A 19,047-nucleotide genomic window follows, 5' to 3' on the forward strand; every position below is an offset into this window, starting at 1 on the left:
CAAGTAGCTGAGAAAAGAAGAGAAGCTAAAGGCAAAGGAGAAAAGGAAAGATATACCCATTTGAACGCCGAGTTCCAAAGAATAGCAAGGAGATAAGAAAGGCTTTCCTCAACGCAAAGAAAAAGAGGAAAACAACAGAATGGGAAAGACTAGAGATTTCTTCAAAAAATCAGAGATACCAAGGGAACATTTCATCCAAAGATGAGCACAATAAAGGACAAAAATGGTATGGACCTAGCAGAAGCAGAAGATATTAAGTAGAGGTGGCAAGAATACACAGAAGAACTATACAAAAAAGATCTTCATAACCCAGATAACCACGAGGGTGTGATCACTCACCTAGAGCCAGACATCTTGGAATGCGAAGTCAAGTGGACCTTAGGAAGCATCATTTTGAACAAAGCTAATGGAGGTGATGGAATTCCAGTTGAGCTATTTCAAATCCTAAAAGATGATGCTATGAAAGTGTTGAACTCAATACGCCAGCAAATCTGGAAAACTGAGCAGTGGCCACAGGACTGGAAAAGGCCAGTTTTCATTCCAATCCCAAAGAAAGGCAATGCCAAAGAAGGCTCAAACTACCACACAACTGCACTCATCTCAGACGCTAGCAATGTAATGCTCAAAATTCTCCAAGCCAGGCTTCAACAGTACATGAACCATGAACTTCCAGATGTTCAAGCTGGATTTCAAAAAGGCAGAGGAACCAGAGATCAAATTGCCAACATCCACTGGATCATCAAAAAAGCAAGACAGTTCCAGAAAAACATCTACTTTTGTTTTATTGACTATGACAAAGCCTTTGACTGTGTAGATCAAAACAAACTATGGAAAATTCTTAAAGAGATGGGAATACCAAACCACCTGACCTGCCTCCTGAGAAACCTGTACGCAGGTCAAGATCCAACAGTTAGAAATGGACATGGAACAACAGACTGGTTCCAAATCGGGAAAGGAGTACATCAAGGCTGTATTTGTCAGCCTGCTTATTTAACTTATATGCAGAGTACATCATGAGAAACGCTGGACTGGAAGAAGCACAAGCTGGAATCAAGACTGCCAGGAGAAATAGCAATAACCTCAGATATGCAGATGACACCACCCTTATGGCAGAAAGCGAAGAACTAAAGAGGCTCTTGATGAAAGTAAAAGAGGAGAGTGAAAAAGTTGACTTAAAGCTCAACATTTAGAAAATGAAGATCATGGCACCTGGTCCCATCACTTCATGGCAAATAGATGGGGAAACAGTGGAAACAGTGAGAGAGTTTATTTTTTCGGGCTCCAAAATCACTGTAGATGGTGACTACAGCCATGAAATTAAAAGACGTTTGCTCCTTGGAAGAAAAGCTATGACATTCACAAGAATGTGAATGGTAGAGGATAACTAGGTTTGATGGGCAGAAAGCGTTCCAGACAAAGAAAGTAGCCTGTAATGTACAACCTAGACAGCACATTAAAAGGAAGAGACATAATTTTGTCAATAAAGGTCCCTAGTCGAGGCTGTGGTTTTTCCAGTAGTCGTGTATGGATGTGACAGTTGGAGTACAAAGAAAGCTGAGCGCCAAAGAACTGATGCTTTTGAACTGGGGTGTTGGAGAAGACTCTTGAGAGTCCCTTGGACTGCAAGGAGATCCAACCAGTCCATTCTGAAGGAGATCAGTGTTGGGTGTTCACTGGAAGGACTGATGCTGAGGCTGAAACTCCAATACTTTGGCCACCTGATGTGAAGAGCTGACTCATTTGAAAAGACCATGATGCTGTGTAAGATTGAAGGCGGGAGGAGAAGGGGACGACAGAGGATGAGATGGTTGGATGGCATCCCCGACTCAATGGACATGAGTTTGGGTAAACTCCAGGAGTTGGTGATGGACAGGGAGGCCTGGCGGGCTGCAATTCATGGGGTCTTAAAGAGTCAGACACCTCTGAGCAACTGAACTGAACCTAGACAGCATATTAAAAAGCAGAGACAGTTACCAACCAACAAAGGTCCGTCTAGTCAAAGATACGGTTTTTCCAGTAGTCACTGTATGGATGTGAGAGTTGGATTATAAAGCAAGCTGACTGCCGAAGAATTGATGCTTTTTAACTATGGTGTTGGAAAAGACTCTTGAGAGTCCCTTGGAATGCAAGGAGATCAAACCAGTCTATCCTAAAGGAAATCAGTCCTGAATACTCACTGGAAGGACAGATGCTGAAGCTGAAATTTCAATCTTTTGGCTACCTGATGCAAAGAACCAACTCACTGGAAAAGAACCTGATGCTAGGGAAGACTGAAGGTGGAAAAAGAAGGGGACGACAGAGGATGAGATGGTTGGATGGCATCACCGATGCAATGTACATAAGTTTGAGTAGGCTCTGAGAGTTAGTGATAGACAGGGAAGCCTGGCGTGCTGTAGTAAGTAGGGTCGCAAAGAGTCGGACACAGTTGAGTGACTGAACTTAAGTGTTATGTCAGAGAACAGCAGAGTCCATGAGCATGTCCAGTCAACTCTAGTTGGTGGGAAAAGGATCAACAAACGATTCCCTAAAAGGCAAGATAAAAGAGTTGAGAACTGACATTAAGAGTAGAGGATAACTAGGTTTGATGGGCAGAAAGTGTTCCAGACAAAGAAAGTAGCCTGTAATGTACAAAACAAAAACACACAAATGTAATACCACACCAACCTTAGAAGCTTTTTCAGCTTTAAGTTTTCGAACTACTTCTCCTTGAGAAGCTACTCTGTCAAAAAGTAGTTTGGCTTCTGGTGTTTCTGGACCACTAGGCTCAGAGCTTCTGGGTGGACTTGAATCTGAACTTTGAGATGATGGGGGCTGACCAGGAACGTACTCCTTCCCAGTTTTTTCTTTATACTGAGCTTTTAGGGACAGTAAGCATTCTACAGCTTCATTTACTTTAGCCTGTGAGAAAAGGGGAAAAAAAGACAAATATTTAATGCTTTCTGAAATTTCTGAAAATTTCAATTAGTATTAAAAATCATTAATTACTGCCAAAATATCCCTGTAAATAATCATCATGAAGAAATTCAAGCACAAAGGAGTCAAATAATCAGCCTAAAGTAACACATCAAACTAGAGAAAAGTTAAAAATATAAGTATCATAAATCTATATACAAATCATAAAAATAAGCATAAATGTCATACACATATAATAGTGTAACTTTTAACTTCATATATGTAAACAGACAAAGTGGAAAACATCCAAGCAAATAGTCAGTTTCCAAGTCTTAGAACTGTAATAGTCTCAGAATTTGCAAAATCATAATTTGCCTGTACAAATTTTTATTTTCTTCAGCCCATTTAACAGACACAAAATATACCATTAGAAAAAACCAGTATGAGCTCACCTAAAGAATAACTACATCACTCTTAAAAATTTACAATGAAATGAGAGTGTATGATGAGGTTTTAGATATTCACTTCATATATATATCAGCCTCTGATACCTCCACTTAATTATGGTGAAGAAGAATGAAACACTCAGCCAAAAGGAAGATTCTTGTGACTTCAGCAGAGGACATCAACACAGGCCAAGCTGGATACTTCACCTGAATAGAGACACCATCTAACCACAGACTACACTACATACATACTTATACTGTATACTCTACCGCTGGAAAGCCAAAGCATCGATCCCATCAGAGAAAAAGTGCCTCCCAGATAGCTTAGGCAAGTTTTACTGCTACATTTTAACAATGCTCCAAATAGCTAAGAAGACCCAAGAGAAACAGAAAGAATGTTAAGATGGGGTCAAAGGGAAGCAGGAAGAATCCATATATCTTCAAAGAATTGCATCAACAAAATAGCAAATGACATTTCCTTGTCCAGCAATTTATGATACAATTCTCCTGCCTGTCAGAGTGCCACAGCAGGTATCACAGAGGAGGATAAAAGGAGAAACTGCAAAGAGCTGGTTGTCTGATTTGTATTTCTGACCTATCTCTTGCTTATACCGTCTTTAGAGCTGCAAGTGTTTTCAAAGCAAAATCTATCTGTCTAAGAAAAGAGACAGAGAGTTAATCAGACATATAAGAATTGAGAAAAAAAGAATCTTCCATCAGCTAAATGAAAGAACATAGAAAAAAGAGTTAAGGGACTTCCCCTGCAGCCATTTCTACAAAGACACCTATCTGAAAGAAGTTCCATTTTACACCACAAGCAGTTATTGACTACAGTTCAAAGTCAGATGGCACACACTTCACAAAGGAAAAAACCCTTGTGTGGCAAAGGAGAAAATTAGTATGGGAAAACCACTTCATTACTGAATGAAATATTCTAAAAGACCAAAATTATATATACTTCTCCAATTGGGAAATGGAACATTCTAGATATCTAAATAATCTGCTGCTGCTGCTAAGTCGCTTCAGTCGTGTCTGACTCTGTGCAACCCCACAGATGGCAGCCCACCAGGCTCCCCCGTCCCTGGGGTTCTCCAGGCAAGAACGCTGGAGTGGGTTGCCATTTCCTTCTCCATCTAAATAATCTACTCAGATTATTTTTCAAAACAGGGTGAAATCATACTACTTGCTATGCAGTCTTTTCTGATGATTTAGAAGGTAACCAAAGATTCTTGAGAGAAAGGGAATTAGATGCATAAAACATAAGTCACCATCATTTTATGGCCTATTTACTCTGTACCAGATATGATGCTAAGTGCTTTTTATGGACCATCTTAGTTAATTCTCTAAACAATCCTTATCCATTTTATAAAAAAAATAAATAAATAAAAGTTTAGAAAGATTAGGGACTATACCCAAAGTTACACAGTAAGTGGCAGAGTGAGAATTTTAATCTAGGGTTTATTCTAGACACAGGGATCCCCAAACTCCAGAATCTAATGCCTGATAATTTGAGGTGGAACTGATGTAATAATAATAAAGAGCACAATAAACGTAATGTGCTTGAATCATCTTGAAACCACCCCCCCACCCCCTAGTCCATGGAAAAATTGTCTTCCATGAAACCAGTCCCTGGTACTAAAAAGGTTGGGGACTGCTGTTCTAGAGTTTTGATCTTAATCACTATAGTATGCATTACATTACAGAAAATATGAGACAGTGATCTAAATTTAAACGGTAATTTTAATCCTGCTAAAAAGCAAGAGAGTTCCTGAAAAACATCTATTTCTGCTTTATTGACTAGGCCAAAGCCTTTGACTGTGTGGATCACAATAAACTGGGGAAAATTCTGAGAGAGATGGGAATACCAGACCACCTGACCTGCCTCTTGAGAAACCTATATGCAGGTCAGGAAGCAATAGTTAGAACTGGACATGGAACAACAGACTGGTTCCAAGTAGGAAAAGGAGTATGTCAAGGCTGTATATTGTCACCCTGCTTATTGAACTTACATGCAGAGTACATCATGAGAAACGCTGGGGTGGAAGAAGCACAAGCTGGAATCAAGATTGCTGGGAGAAAGCTCAATAACTTCAGATATGCATATGACACCATCCTAATGGCAGAAAGTGAAGAACTAAAGAGCCTCTTGATGAAAGTAAAAGAGGAGACTGAAAAAGTTGGCTTAAAGCTCAACATTCAGAAAACTAAGATCATGGCATCTGGTCCTATCACTTCATGGCAAATAGACGGAGAAACAGTGGAAACAGTGGCTGACTTTATTTCTTTGGGCTCCAAAATCACTGCAAATGGTGACTGCAGCCCTGAAATTAAAAGAAGCTTGCTCCTTGGAAGAAAAGCTATGACCAACCTAGACAGCATTTTAAACAGCAGAGACATTACTTTGCCAACAAAGGTCCATCTAGTAAAGGCTATGATTTTCCAGTAGTCATGTATGGATGTGAGAGTTGGACTATAAAGCTGAGTGCCGAAGAATCGATGCTTTTGAACTGTGGTGTTGGAGAAGGCTCTTGGGAGTCCCTTGGACTACAAGGAGATCCAACCAGTCCATCCTAAAGGAGATTAGTCTTGGGTGTTCATTGGAAGGACTGATGTTGAAGCTGAAACTCCAATACTTTGGCCACCTGATGTGAAGAGCTAATTCATTTGAAAAGACCCTGATGCTAGGAAAGATTGAGGGCAGGAGGAGAAGGGGATGACAGAGGATGAGATGGTTGGATGGTACCATCGACTCAACAGACATGAGTGTGGCTGGACTCTGGGAGTTGGTGATGGCCAGGGCGGCCTGCCATGCTGTGGTTCATGGGGTCACAAAGAGTCGGACACAACTGAGCAACTGAACTGAACTGAATCCTGCTAATGTGCCACAAAAACTGCTTTTTTAAAAGAGATCTGTGATTATTACTGAATATGTCTCACAGAATGAGAAAAAAATAATTTCTTTTAATATTTTAATTTTCTGTATTAAAAGGCATTTACAAAGCAGAATTGGATGATACTACTCAGTACACGACTATACAACAGCATTAGCACTTGTTAATAGATTTTAAGTCTTTAATAGACAAAGACTGTTCTAAACTTACTTAATGTGCCAACACAGACAAAAAAAGCTTTCAATAAATAATTGCTGATGCAAATAAATGAGAACGAAAACAGCCTACTGAAAAACCTTCAGTAAAGGTTTAAAATGGGAATTTGAGGAAGTAAAAACAACCCTGAGAGTAGGATATTAAAATATGACTGAAAATGGACAAAGTGGATGAGAACACAGTTGGTTGGAACACATGAGACGTATACGAACTATTTTTGCAGCAGCCACTGTGGAAACATTTCCCCATGGGAAAAGGGGGGAACTTTAATAAAAAGTTAACCAATTTTAAAATAGTAAGAACAAAAACAAAAATTAGCAAGAACAGAACCTTTCAAAATGGCCTTAGCACCTCAATGATCAGTGGGAAAAAAAGGTTTAAAAAATACTTTTTAAATACAAGGTACTGAGAATCAAAATGCTACAACTGCAGAAGTGAAAGGTGCCATCACCCCCACCACATAGGCGAGGTTTGACATGACCAGACAATTATGAACTATTTTTAAGAATTTTTTTTACGTGGACCATTTTGTTGGTCTTTATTGAATCTTTTACAATTTGCTTGTTTTTTATGCTCTGTTTTTTGACCCTGAAGCATGTGAGATCTTAGCTCCCTGCCCAGGGATCAAACCCACACACCCTGTACTAGACGGTGAAGTCTTTTAACCACTGGACTGTTGCAGAAGTACTGTGAATTATTATCTGTATTTAATGTAGTAATCATCTGATTTTGCTGCCATTTATTACTCCAATTTAAAAAATCTTGAACTATAGATGTTCTGAAAACTTTTTCAATAAAGGGTATGGGCCAGACAGTAAATATTTTAGGCTCTGCAAGGTTGCTGCAACTATGCAACTCTGGAATTACAACACAAAAACGGCCATAGACAAAATATGTAAACTAGTAAGTGTGGTTGTGTTCCAGTGACATTTCACTCACAAAACACAAGTGTAGGTCAGCTTGGCTAGCCCTGTCCTCAAGTGTCACAAGTGTTCCATAAAAACTTTGATTTACCAGTTCCTGACTCCCAATTCAAAAAATATTGGGTTAGCCAGAAGATTTGTTCAAATTTTTCCATAAGGTATTATTTAATGTTCAAAACATTTCACTCAAATTTCAGACCAGAGAAATCTGTTCAAAACCAAAACTTTATTTTTTGGACCTGTGGCTTTAAAACTTTTACAAGTTAATATGTAAAATCTGAATAGTGACCTTAACTATGAAAGTAACTCAGCAGTCAGAGCTATGAAATCTTGGGCGTATTCGTGAATTTCACCTCACACGCTATCTGCCTGATCCACCACTTTAACACAGAAGCCTCCTGGGCAGGCGGAAGAGCAGAGAGCAGCACAAAGCGGACTGGAAGGGGCACTGAGGGTGAACGTGAAGGTTGTTATTCTTTGCCCGCGTTATGCTAATACTCTGCCTTCATGCCTCAAGGTTCTTACACAGAATCACCAATCTGATCGTGAAACAGAAAAGGGGGGTGGGAGAAACAGAGAAAGAAACTCTCATGGAAACCTGTAACAATAAAACCTCAGCCACAGCCAACCACTTTCCTTACTTGAGTGGTAACATGACGTGGTTGAGAAACTACTTCTGTGGGAAATGGATGATTAAGAGGCTTAGACAAATCATTAATGTAAAACCAGCATAAACTTGCTTAATGAATAGTAACAAACTAGTAAAACCATGACCCCCACCCCTCACAGGTGCTTAGAATGCCTCTAACTGCTGAAACTCCAATACTTTGGCCACCTCATGCGAAGAGTCGACTCACTGGAAGAGACTCTGATGCTGGGAGAGATTGGGGGCAGGAGGAGAAGGGGACGACAGAGGATGAGATGGCTGGATGGCATCACGGACTCGATGGACGTGAGTCTGGGTGAAGTCCGGGAGTTGGTGATGGACAGGGAGGCCTGGCGTGCTGCAATTCATGGGGTCACAAAGAGTCGGACACGACTGAGAGACTGACTGAACTGAACTGAACTGAAGTAAACTGGGAGTAACTTGGAATCTAGGCTTCGCAAACTTCATGAAGTTACTTGTATGTTCACATTTTACTTTTATGTTCACTGCAGGAAGCAGTTTCTCATCGGCTACTAAAACCAACAAATAAAAAAAAGGAGTATTATTTGACAAGGTTGTTGTGAGGATTAAATGCAAAAACAGCATCAGTGCAGAGTGCGCCTTTCCAAATGGAGTCTATACAACATTTCCATTCCTAGTAACTGAGTTGGTTCTCTAGGAAAAAGGGTAATTTACTATTTCAGCATTTAGAGAAAAAAATATAGATATATAAGTAACATTTTGAAACAGATATGGTACACTGTAGGCATTCAATATGCAAACTACAGTGAAGCAAGATGCAGTACCACACTTACCGTTATCAAAAAATATGTAGTCAAAGTACCTCCCCAATTTCCAAAGAAATTTAGGTGATTTTTTGACCCACAGGTTGGCTTTCATAACAGCGCTGTTCAATGGATGTTGTCCATTAACCCAACAAGATGGGAGACATAGTTGGCTGCTACTCTAAGTAGTGAGTTGGCCAAAAAGTTCATTCAGATGGTATGGACCACCTCAAACGAACTTTTAGGCCAACTCAATATACTTGGTGCTGTTGTTACTACCCCACATACAAGCAGCTGACTAAAAATCAGCCCAGGATATCAATGTATTCTACTAAGAATGACGGAGTTTAAAGATCAAAGTCCTTCCCCTCAAATTACATCTAGAAAGGGGACCATGCTTAGTAAATGAGATATACGAAGAGTACAAAATGCTCCTAACCTCACCACAAGACAGGAAATAGCAAGGATTTATATCCCCAACAATACATCTATCAGTCTTCACTCCTTGAAGCAAAGCTGTTTTAGCGCATCACAGCTCTGCAGAGCTTCAACAGGCTAATTAGAGAGAAAAACTTTCTCATACTTCACAGTGAGAGAGACAGGAAAATACCAATAATAACTGCTGGAGCAAAGTCCCAAGATCTCCCCAAAGCATTTTCTCTCCTCACCAGAAGGCAGAGGTCCACAGATGAAAGACTCTTAGGGTACAGAGTCTCCAGTCAGAGGCAGAAAAACTTGTTAATGAGGTGAGGAATTTACAATCACAAGTCACTCAATCATTCTCCAACCCAAGCCCAGGACGCTGATGAGACAACAGATCCCCAGGAGGATTTTAGAACAAATCTCCAGTTACGTAAGTCAGGCCCAGTGGTCCATCACATCTCTCCATGTTCATGCCACAACCCACATTCTATAATTTTTGGTAGCTTATCCAGTTACAGTACTGTTAACTTGATATTTTAGATCTTGTTACTTTCTCAGTATAGACACTACATACCCTGATTATTAAACATGATTTTTCTATCACAGATGCCATTCCTTTTGTCTCTTATTTTGAGCAAGCAATCCTGTTCCAAAATCAGTGCTACCACCCACTTGGCTAAACGTTTTGCCTAAAGATATTATTGAAATGAAATGAAATGTATTGCTGTTATTTAGTCGCTCAGTGGTGTCCAACTCTTTTCCAAGTCCTGACTGTAGCCTGCCAGGCTCCTTTCTTTGTCCATGGGATTTCCCAGGCAAGAATACTGGAATGGGTTGCAATTTTCTTCTCCAGGGGATCTTCCTGACCCAGGGATCGAATTCATGTCTCCTGCATCAGCAAGTGGATTCTTAATTACTAAGCCACCAGGGAAGCCCAATGAAATGTATACTTCAGTCAAAACGTGGTATCACTTGAGGGCTCCCCTACAAAAAAATCTGAAATAGTCACCGACAGACAATTCTTTATTCCCTGCATGCACCCTGAACTTTTGCTTGTGCTATCTTCTATATCCAGTCCTAGGACAGCGGCATCAATATCACCTGGACAACTTTTTACAAATGCACAACCTCTGCACACTCTGGACTTACTGGAGCTGACACTCAAGAGGTGGAGCCCAGCAACCTGTTTCTGATCGAGCTCTCCAATAATTCTGATGTACAATAAAGTTTGAGAACCACAGAGCTGGACTTTCAGTACCTCCTCTGAAAGTCATTCATCTTAAAGGGCTTCTTCTACTTCAGGACTGGTCTCAATATTCTTTCTGTTTCTTCCTTCCCTGCCACTTACAGCCACAGACACTTCTGAGAGCAATTTACATATATCACCCAGGATTATAGCCTGCATACGGTTCTTCCTCAGCCCCTCTCCCCCTCTAGATGGTCAGCTGTGTCTCATCAGTATTTCCAGAGCCTGGCACAAGCATGCATCAGTAAATGTTGACTGTTACATCAAAATACTGAATCAGACAGTCTACAGACAACACGTCTTATGAGAAAATGGGACTGGCCAGATTGCTGGACCTCATGAGGTTACCAACAACATGTCTAAACTCCTTCCAGGATACTGACCTTAGGGGCTTTCTCGGCTTTCAGTTTACGGACCACTTCTCCTTGTGCGGCAACTTCATCATACAGAGATTTACTTTCCACAATATTTGATGATGATTTAGAAGAAACATTCTGTCCTGCTGCAGCGGGAGGATTTCCAGGCTTATATTCCTGGCCAGTTTTCTCCTTATATTCAGCCTTCAAAGCCAAAAGCTGTTTTACAGCTGCATCTATATCTTCCTTTGTGGCTTTCTTGGCTTTTAATTCACGAACCACGTCCCCTTGGGCAGCAACTCTGTTGTAAAGGACCAAGGAATCCTCAGATGTAGCACAAGTACTCAAAGAAGGAGCCGATCTTGTCTTGAGAGGTGTAGATGCCTACAGACGCAGAAAACCAAAAATAAAATTATTAATTTGTGTTAAATATCTTTACACAAAATTTTATCAACTATTTTATAAGATTTTAAGATAAACACAAAATTTTAAAATGCTAATCTCTTTAAAAAGTTTAGGGAAATCCCTGGTGGTCCAGCGGTTAGGACTCTGTGCTTCCACTGCAGGGGACTTGAATTCAATCCCTGATGAGGGTACTTAGATCCTGCAAGCCACGTGATGCAGTCAAAAAACTTTTTTTCTTAAAGTTCAAATGAACAACCTCATTCCTTAAAAAAACAAAAAAAAGTATCCTAATAAAAAGTAACAGGAATAAACAAAGGTAGAGGTACACAGATATTCATGAAGTGCTTTTTACCATAGTAAAAACCTGAAGCTAAATCTTTACCATTAGGAGACTATTTAAAGAAATGAGAAAGTGAAAGTGAAAGTCGTTCAGTCATGTCTGACTCTTTGCAACCCCGTGGACTACACAGTCTGTGGAATTCTCCAGACCAGAATACTGGAGTGGGTAGCCGTAACCTTCTCCAGGGGATCTTCCCAACCCAGGGATTGAACCCAAATCTCCCACCTTGTAGGCGGATTCTTTACCAGCTGAGCCACAAGGGAAGCCCAAGAATATTGGAGTGGGTAGCCCATCCCTTCTCCAGCAGATCTTCCCAACCCAGGAATCAAACCGGGGTCTCCTGCATTGCAGGCAGATTCTTTACCAACTGAGGTATCAAGGAAGCCCAAGAAATTATAACACACCCAACAAATCTGAGAATAAACCACTGCCAGTACCAACATACTAGCAGTGCAACTCTGAATTAGTTATTAACACTTAAGGCTTTTACTTTTTTAAAAGATTGACATTTATAATTTGCATACTTTTCTATATTCATATTATATATATATTAAAGACTTTATTTAAAAGCAAAGAAAAAGAAATAAAGTCTAAATCCTAGGACAGAAAGATCACTGATTAGACATATATCCACAGAAGTCAATTACTTGCCTCATTCTTTGTTGTTTCTACTTTGGTCTTCTCCTTTGACCCAGATGTTGGCATTTCCTTCGTATGCCCATCAGGAATATATATCAGAATGCATGGGGCTTCTATGCAGCTATATGGACTGAAAAGAAAATGAAGGGACAAAAAAGTTTATCTGAACAGCAACTGAATTCCTGCATTAATTCAATGGCACTGTTAATGCTTTTCAAAGTATAAGTAGATAGTCCATTCTGTTACTCACATCAGAGTTTCTTCGGAGTAGTTTTAAAACAAATATATAAATAAAAATTGACAGTGCTAATCATAAACTTTCAATTTATGAACTTTCATGGATATAAACCTGCTAAATACCTGCAGGACAAAGGTATATCTACTTTGGCCACCAGAAATGGCATTAGTGGATATTCATGTCTCACTCTTGATTTAAAGGAAATGCATCCACGTACCACAACTAATCTGCTTATAAGCAGAAGAATTTCTATAAGACATTTATTTTATTAGAATTTCTCAATTCTAAAGGGTACAGTAATTAGCAGAATCCACCACCCCTAAAACTATCCCTGTGCAAAAAAAAAAAAATTCAAATTTTATAGTAAACGCCACAGAGTAAAAATAAGAGAATTTGATAACAAGAGAATCCTATATATCTCTTCAGTATATTTTAATATGGCCTTGCTGCTGCTGCTGCTGCTAAGTTGCTTCAGTCCTGTCCGACTCTGTGCGACCCCATAAATAGCAACCCACCAGGCTACTTTGGCCCTGGGATTCTCCAGGCAAGAACACTGGAGTGGGTTGCCATTTCCTTCTCCAATGCGTGAAAGTGAAGTCGCTCAGTCGTGTCTGACTCTTAGCGACGCCATGGACTGTAGCCTACCAGGCTCCTCTGTCCATGGCATTCTCCAGGCAAGAATACTGGAGTGGGTTGCCATTAATATGGCCCTACCGAGATATAATTCACATACCAAAAAATCCACCCTTTGAAAATATACAATTCAATGGCTACATATGTGCAACCCATCACTACTATCTAATTTTACAACGTTTACATCACCCTAAAAAGAAACAATTTTGCCTTCTGCATTTATCACTTTCCAGTCTCCCACTCCTCTGGGCCCTGTTGCACTATTTATATTTTACAATATACCTAATCAAAATACACAATAAAGAAAAGATAGTTAAGCTATAATTTAATCCAAAGATAACATTGAAATTTTTTCTTTTTACTTGGACCACATGAAGATGTATTATAAGATGGTTTAGTTTTAGAAGTAAAAGTTGTTAATATTATGCTATTTCAATGTTAACACTTGTTACAATAAAGTGAAAAAAAATACAGAGTAACAGATGAAACAGGAACAGAGAATAATGTCAGGTGCATTATTTTCGTGGCACTTCAACTTCTGAAATATTATTTACTCTGAGAACTTAAAGCATTTTCATTTAAATGTCTGGTTACACTGATTTACCTAACGGGTTCATAAGGTTGATCACATATGAAGAAGCCTCTTCTCTGGAGTTGTATAATGTCTCCTTTTTTCAAATCCTTAAGGCAGGGATCCCCCAGCATTAGCTCTTCATGCTGTAAAGATGATATTAGGCCAAAATACATGGTCTTAAAATTATCAGAGCACTGGGCTTTTTCCTGGTGGTACAGTGGATAAGAACCTGCCTGCCAATGCAGCAGACACAAGAGCAATAATTGGTCCAGAAGATTACACACGCCCTGGAGCAACTAAGTCCACGTACCACAACCACTGAGTCTAGAGCCTGGGAGCCGCAACTACTGAAGCTTGTGTGCCCCAGGGCCCGTGCTCCACAACAAGAGAAGCCACCACAATGAGAAGCCCACGTACCGCGACCACAGAGTAGCCCCCACTCACACTCACTGGAACTAGAGAAAAGCCCTCCCAGCAATGAAGACAAAGGAGAGCCAAAAATAAATAAATAAATAAATATATATTTTTAAATTCTAAAGAAAAGTTAACACAGAGGGAGATGAAATAGGGTTTCTTTTAGGAGGCTACCTTACTGTTTTTGTTGACATACTGCTTAAAGTCCTCATCTTTTCCCAGCACGGGCTTCGTGATCAAGTGCTCGTACGTGACACAGATTGCTGGGACAGGAAGCGCGTGTTCCGTCTCTGCAAGCCAAGTGATCTTAGTGGTTTTCTTGTAGTCTTTGTTCTCTAAATTCAATTTTGCGTCAAGAGATACAATTTTGCCTTCTGGATTTCTAAAAATAAGATTGAAAAGTAGTTTCAGAAAACAAACCTGCACTGTTATAAGGGCATTATTTTGTTCTGTGCCTGTAATAAATAAGGAATTTTCTTTGGAAAAATTTCAATCAAACACTTTCTGAGTTTCTGGTAGGTACCAGACATGAACTAGTTAAGAGATGAATAAAGTATAAGCCCTACTATCAAAATAGCAGTATGTGCCAGACCCACATACATCCAATAAAGAACATGAACATGTTTATGAATCTTAAAGTCACCTGAAGTAAGCATTAAAAAAGCCAAAATACTGTTTTCAAAACATTTAGCAATTACTCAAAATATATGTAATGATGGGACAACTGAGATTTCAGAGTCTACTAAATTAATCTTAACATACTATGTCCCACTATAATAACTGGCAAGCTAATTAAATTTAAAGTAGATTTTAGGATAAAGAATGCTATATATACATTCCCAAGGATCTCTCCCATCATGCAACTGTATACTGAGAATTAGATAATAAAAGGGGGGCCCTAAATAGTAGAACTATTTTTTATATCTACATGTAGTCATTTTCAGGCTTTCCTGGCAGCTCAGATGGTAAAGAATCTGCCTGCAATTCAGGAGACCTGGGTTTGATCCCTGGGTTGGTAAGATCCCCTGGAGGAGGGCATGGCAACCCACTCCAGTATTCTTGCTTGGAGAATCCCCATGGACAAAGAACCCTGGTGGGCTACAGTCTACAGAGCTGCAAAGAACTGGACACAACTGAGTGACTAAGCACGGTAGTCATTTCCAACATCACAAGCAAAAGATACCTTAATATTCTAATATTCTATACACATAACTGAAACATACATGGGGGAAAAAATTTAGTGTGTCCAGAATTTGCAGTATCTATGCATGGGGAGATTTAATAGCCAGCATCATGAATCGGTCTGAACTAGGTAATTTTCAATAAATCAATAAACATCACAGACTTCTCTCCCATATTTATTTGAAAACAAACAAAAAGTTCTTACTTGTGTATTTTAGTAATGTTGATGTTGCCCCAGTTTATAAATGTAACCATCTCACCCTCTGACAATGTCTCTGCATCAGCACCTTCGATGAAAACTTTAGAACTATACCACACAGGCTTCAAGCCAACATCAGGATTCTGATTGATAAAAAAAAGAGAGTGTGTTGGTTGCAACATTTAACTATTGAACTCAGTATGCAAATTTATATGTATTCATTTTATTCCTTCACACAAAGAGAAGTCCTCTATATCAATCTGATTCCCAGTTAATTGACCCTGGGAGATGCCTGCACAATAATGTAATCGAGTCAGATGAGGTGGTCTGCCCCAAGATTACTTCCAGTCTAAAACACTCATTCTTTGTTTTTAGGGCTGAAGCTGTACTTTTCTGTGTCCCTCCAACCAGAATCTGCTCGGCTAGACTCAAAATCTCACTGCTTTTGCAGCAAAGGGGAAAATAAAGTCATTTCTCATCAGTGGCTATAGAACATTATAAGAACAGATGTCATCCTAGCAGGAAACAACAGATGTTTCACGTTTTAGAGACAAATTTTAAGGACAGCGGTATACATGTAAGAAAGGAACTTTCTGCCATTTCAGTATATATTATATGAAGAAAAGAGACATGCGGAATAAGAAGAATGCTACATTGGTTAAATTTCAGATTCTTGTTTGAACAAAATCAAAAGAAAAAAGTATAAGAAGATCCTTCGAATAAATCTTAAATAACCAGTATTTAATAACTGTTCATTGAATGAACCAATGCCCTTGAGGAAAATAAGTATGCTGCAACAACTTATGCTATGCTGGGCTCAGAACAGAATACTGACAGGCTAAATATAGAACATTTTGTGAGGAAAATTATAATGAAAATTCCACAGGTCAAACTGGGTGGTACAGTCATCAGTGCTTCCTAATCAATTACTTAAGTGTTACCTATTCTTCATTATTACAGATTCTTTAACTATTAACTAAGCTATCTGACTATAACTATCATTTTAACAAACAAGCACCCTTAAAAGCTTTATTATCACTATTTCAATTTTAACACATTAAGTTAGCTTCACATTTAAGCTAACTGTAGTGGGTGATATCACATATCAGGAACCACCATTCACCTGGTTGAACCAATCAGATAAAAAACAAAGGCAAAGGTAAAGCCAAATTAATCAATCACACACAGAGAGACAGACATTCCCCAAATCTCATTAGGCGTGTCATTAAACAAAGTCTTCAAAATTAAAAGAAGCTAATGTCATACGGAGAAAGGCAATCATAAAGCTACAACTCAGGACATTTATAGCTCTTCATGAAGCATATTCCCTGGAGAAGGAAATGGCAACCCACTCCAGTATTCTCGCCTGGGAAATCCCATGGACAGAGGAGCCTGGCCGGCCACAGTCCCTGAGATCCCAAAGAACTGGACACAACTGAGCAACTAGACAGCAACAATGAAGCATACTATCAGTATGTGAGTTAGTCTATGAGCATAACATAGTTATGAGAGGATTAGTATACAACTGAGTTAGTCTACGGATATAAGCTTCATTATACAACAAGGATATTTACAGACAACTCACAAAACTGGAACCAAAGTATCTATTTTTGCTTCAAGATTATCAACCTAGCAGTCATGACCACGTGAGACAACGACCAGGGCTTAACTAAGAGAAACTGTCTGCTACTTGTATTTAGATTTATAGTCACAATTTAGACAAATAGGTATCATTTTCACTTCACTGATATTTTCAAAATCAGAGCCAATGGCTGTGTGATTGATAGACTGTGGACACAGCTCTGATTCAATACTACTAGGTCAAATGTTTTGGCTTAAAGGCAAAGGCAACAGTGAGCAACCCAGTTAATAAAAAATGTATCTCAGCTTTCACACAGAGATAAGAGCAGGGATTATGTAAGATCTCCAGGAAGAAATAAATTCTTATTATATGCTAATGTGCTATTTCTACAAAATAAAAAATAGGCACCAACTGAGTGTAACAGTTCTGCATGATGTGCTGCTGCTGCTGCTAAGTCGCTTCAGTGGACAGTATTAATAATACTACGAGAATAAACTTCCTCAGTAAGAAATCCACAAAATTATTTACTTTTCACTTAGGGTCAAATTCTTAAATAGCCCATACAGTCCAACATCAAGAAAACAAAAACGCCAATTTAAAAATGGACAGAAGCAGCAAACAGATGTTGTGCCAAAGAGAAAATGCAAATGGCCAACAGGTATATGAAAAGATGCTCAATATCACTAATCATCAGGGAAATACAAATTAAAACCGCAATGAGATATCACCTTACACCTTTGAGAATGCCCATCATCAAAAAGAGAACACAAATAGCAACTGTTGGCGAGTATGTGGGAAAAAGAGACCCCTGCACACTGCTGAGGGGAATGTAAGTCGGTACAGCCACTGTGGAAAACAGTATGGAGGGTTCTCAAAAAACTAAGCGTAGAACTGCCATGTGATGCAGCAATTCCACTCCTGGGCATATCCAAAGAACCCAAACACAAACTCAAAAAGATACGTGAACTCCAATGTGCACAGCAGCATTACTTACAACTGCAGAGATATGGAAGCAACCTAAATGCCCATCAACAGATGAATGGATAAGAAAATGTGGTGTGTACATGTACACGCACACACACACAGGAATACTATACGGTCATAAAAAAGAAAAGATTTTGTCATCTGCAGCAACACGGAAGGACATGAGGGGCATGACGCTAAGCAAAGTCAGTCAGATAAAAACACAGTAAAATAAAGGGATATACTGTGCGATATCACTTCTACGGGGAATCTAAAAAACAAAACAAACTAGTGAATATAACAACAACAACAAAAAAAGCAGACTCACAGACATAGACAGCAAACCAGTGGTTACCAGTGGAGAACAGGTCGGGGACAGGACAATCCAGGGGTGAGGGAGTGAAAGATACAAACTAACAGGTGTAGGAGAAGCTCAAGGATGTACAACATGGGGAATACAGCCACTATGTAGTAACTGTAAACAAAAAAGTGTTAGTCACTCAGTCGTGTCTGACTCTTTGCGACCCTATGGACTATAGCCCACCAGGCTCCTCTGTCCATGGGGATTCTCTAGGCAAGAATACTGGAGTGGGTAGCCATTCCCTTCTCCAGGGGATCATCCCAACCCAAAGATCGAACTCAGGTCTCCTGCACTGCAGGCAGATTTCTTTTACCATCTGAGACACCAGGGAAGCCCATAAACAGAAAGCAATCTTTAAAAATTGTATAAAAAATTTAAAAAAACTTAAAAATTAGTGTGACATCCTGACAAATGATGCTGGATAGAAATTATCCCCAAGTCATGCTACTGCCACCCCAGCACATTTTCCCTGTGATTATCCTGCTCCTTTTTTAACAGACAGGACATCACTGGTAAGACTGCAGGGAGACCTTCGGGTGTTTGGCGACTTCCTTCATCTCCTCCTGGGCCTCGGGGACGTTCACCGGGACCACCTCTTTCTTCAGTAATGCAACGTATCGTGGAGCCACTGGGTCAATAACCTGCAACAAAGGCATCCTTGTGTGAAAACAAGTCACACATTTTTTTAAAACT

At 39.5% G+C, this 19,047-nt stretch overlaps 1 protein-coding gene across 2 annotated transcripts in view; it reads right to left on the bottom strand.

The window, feature by feature from the left end:
* Positions 1-19,047, bottom strand: part of EPRS1 (glutamyl-prolyl-tRNA synthetase 1) — a 64,604-nt gene that overhangs the window by 19,971 nt on the left and 25,586 nt on the right. For both annotated transcript variants that reach the window (XM_004013603.5, XM_042257086.1), the window contains 7 exons: positions 18,885-18,995; positions 15,455-15,591; positions 14,242-14,449; positions 13,684-13,796; positions 12,221-12,338; positions 10,852-11,208; positions 2,665-2,898 (listed from right to left, as the gene is read on the bottom strand). In XM_004013603.5, coding sequence (XP_004013652.2) covers positions 2,665-2,898; positions 10,852-11,208; positions 12,221-12,338; positions 13,684-13,796; positions 14,242-14,449; positions 15,455-15,591; positions 18,885-18,995 — 1,278 coding nt within the window. The remainder of the gene's footprint in view (positions 1-2,664; positions 2,899-10,851; positions 11,209-12,220; positions 12,339-13,683; positions 13,797-14,241; positions 14,450-15,454; positions 15,592-18,884; positions 18,996-19,047) is intronic.

This window comes from Ovis aries, chromosome 12 (genome assembly GCF_016772045.2).
Source record: "Ovis aries strain OAR_USU_Benz2616 breed Rambouillet chromosome 12, ARS-UI_Ramb_v3.0, whole genome shotgun sequence".
NCBI lineage: Eukaryota > Metazoa > Chordata > Mammalia > Artiodactyla > Bovidae > Ovis > Ovis aries.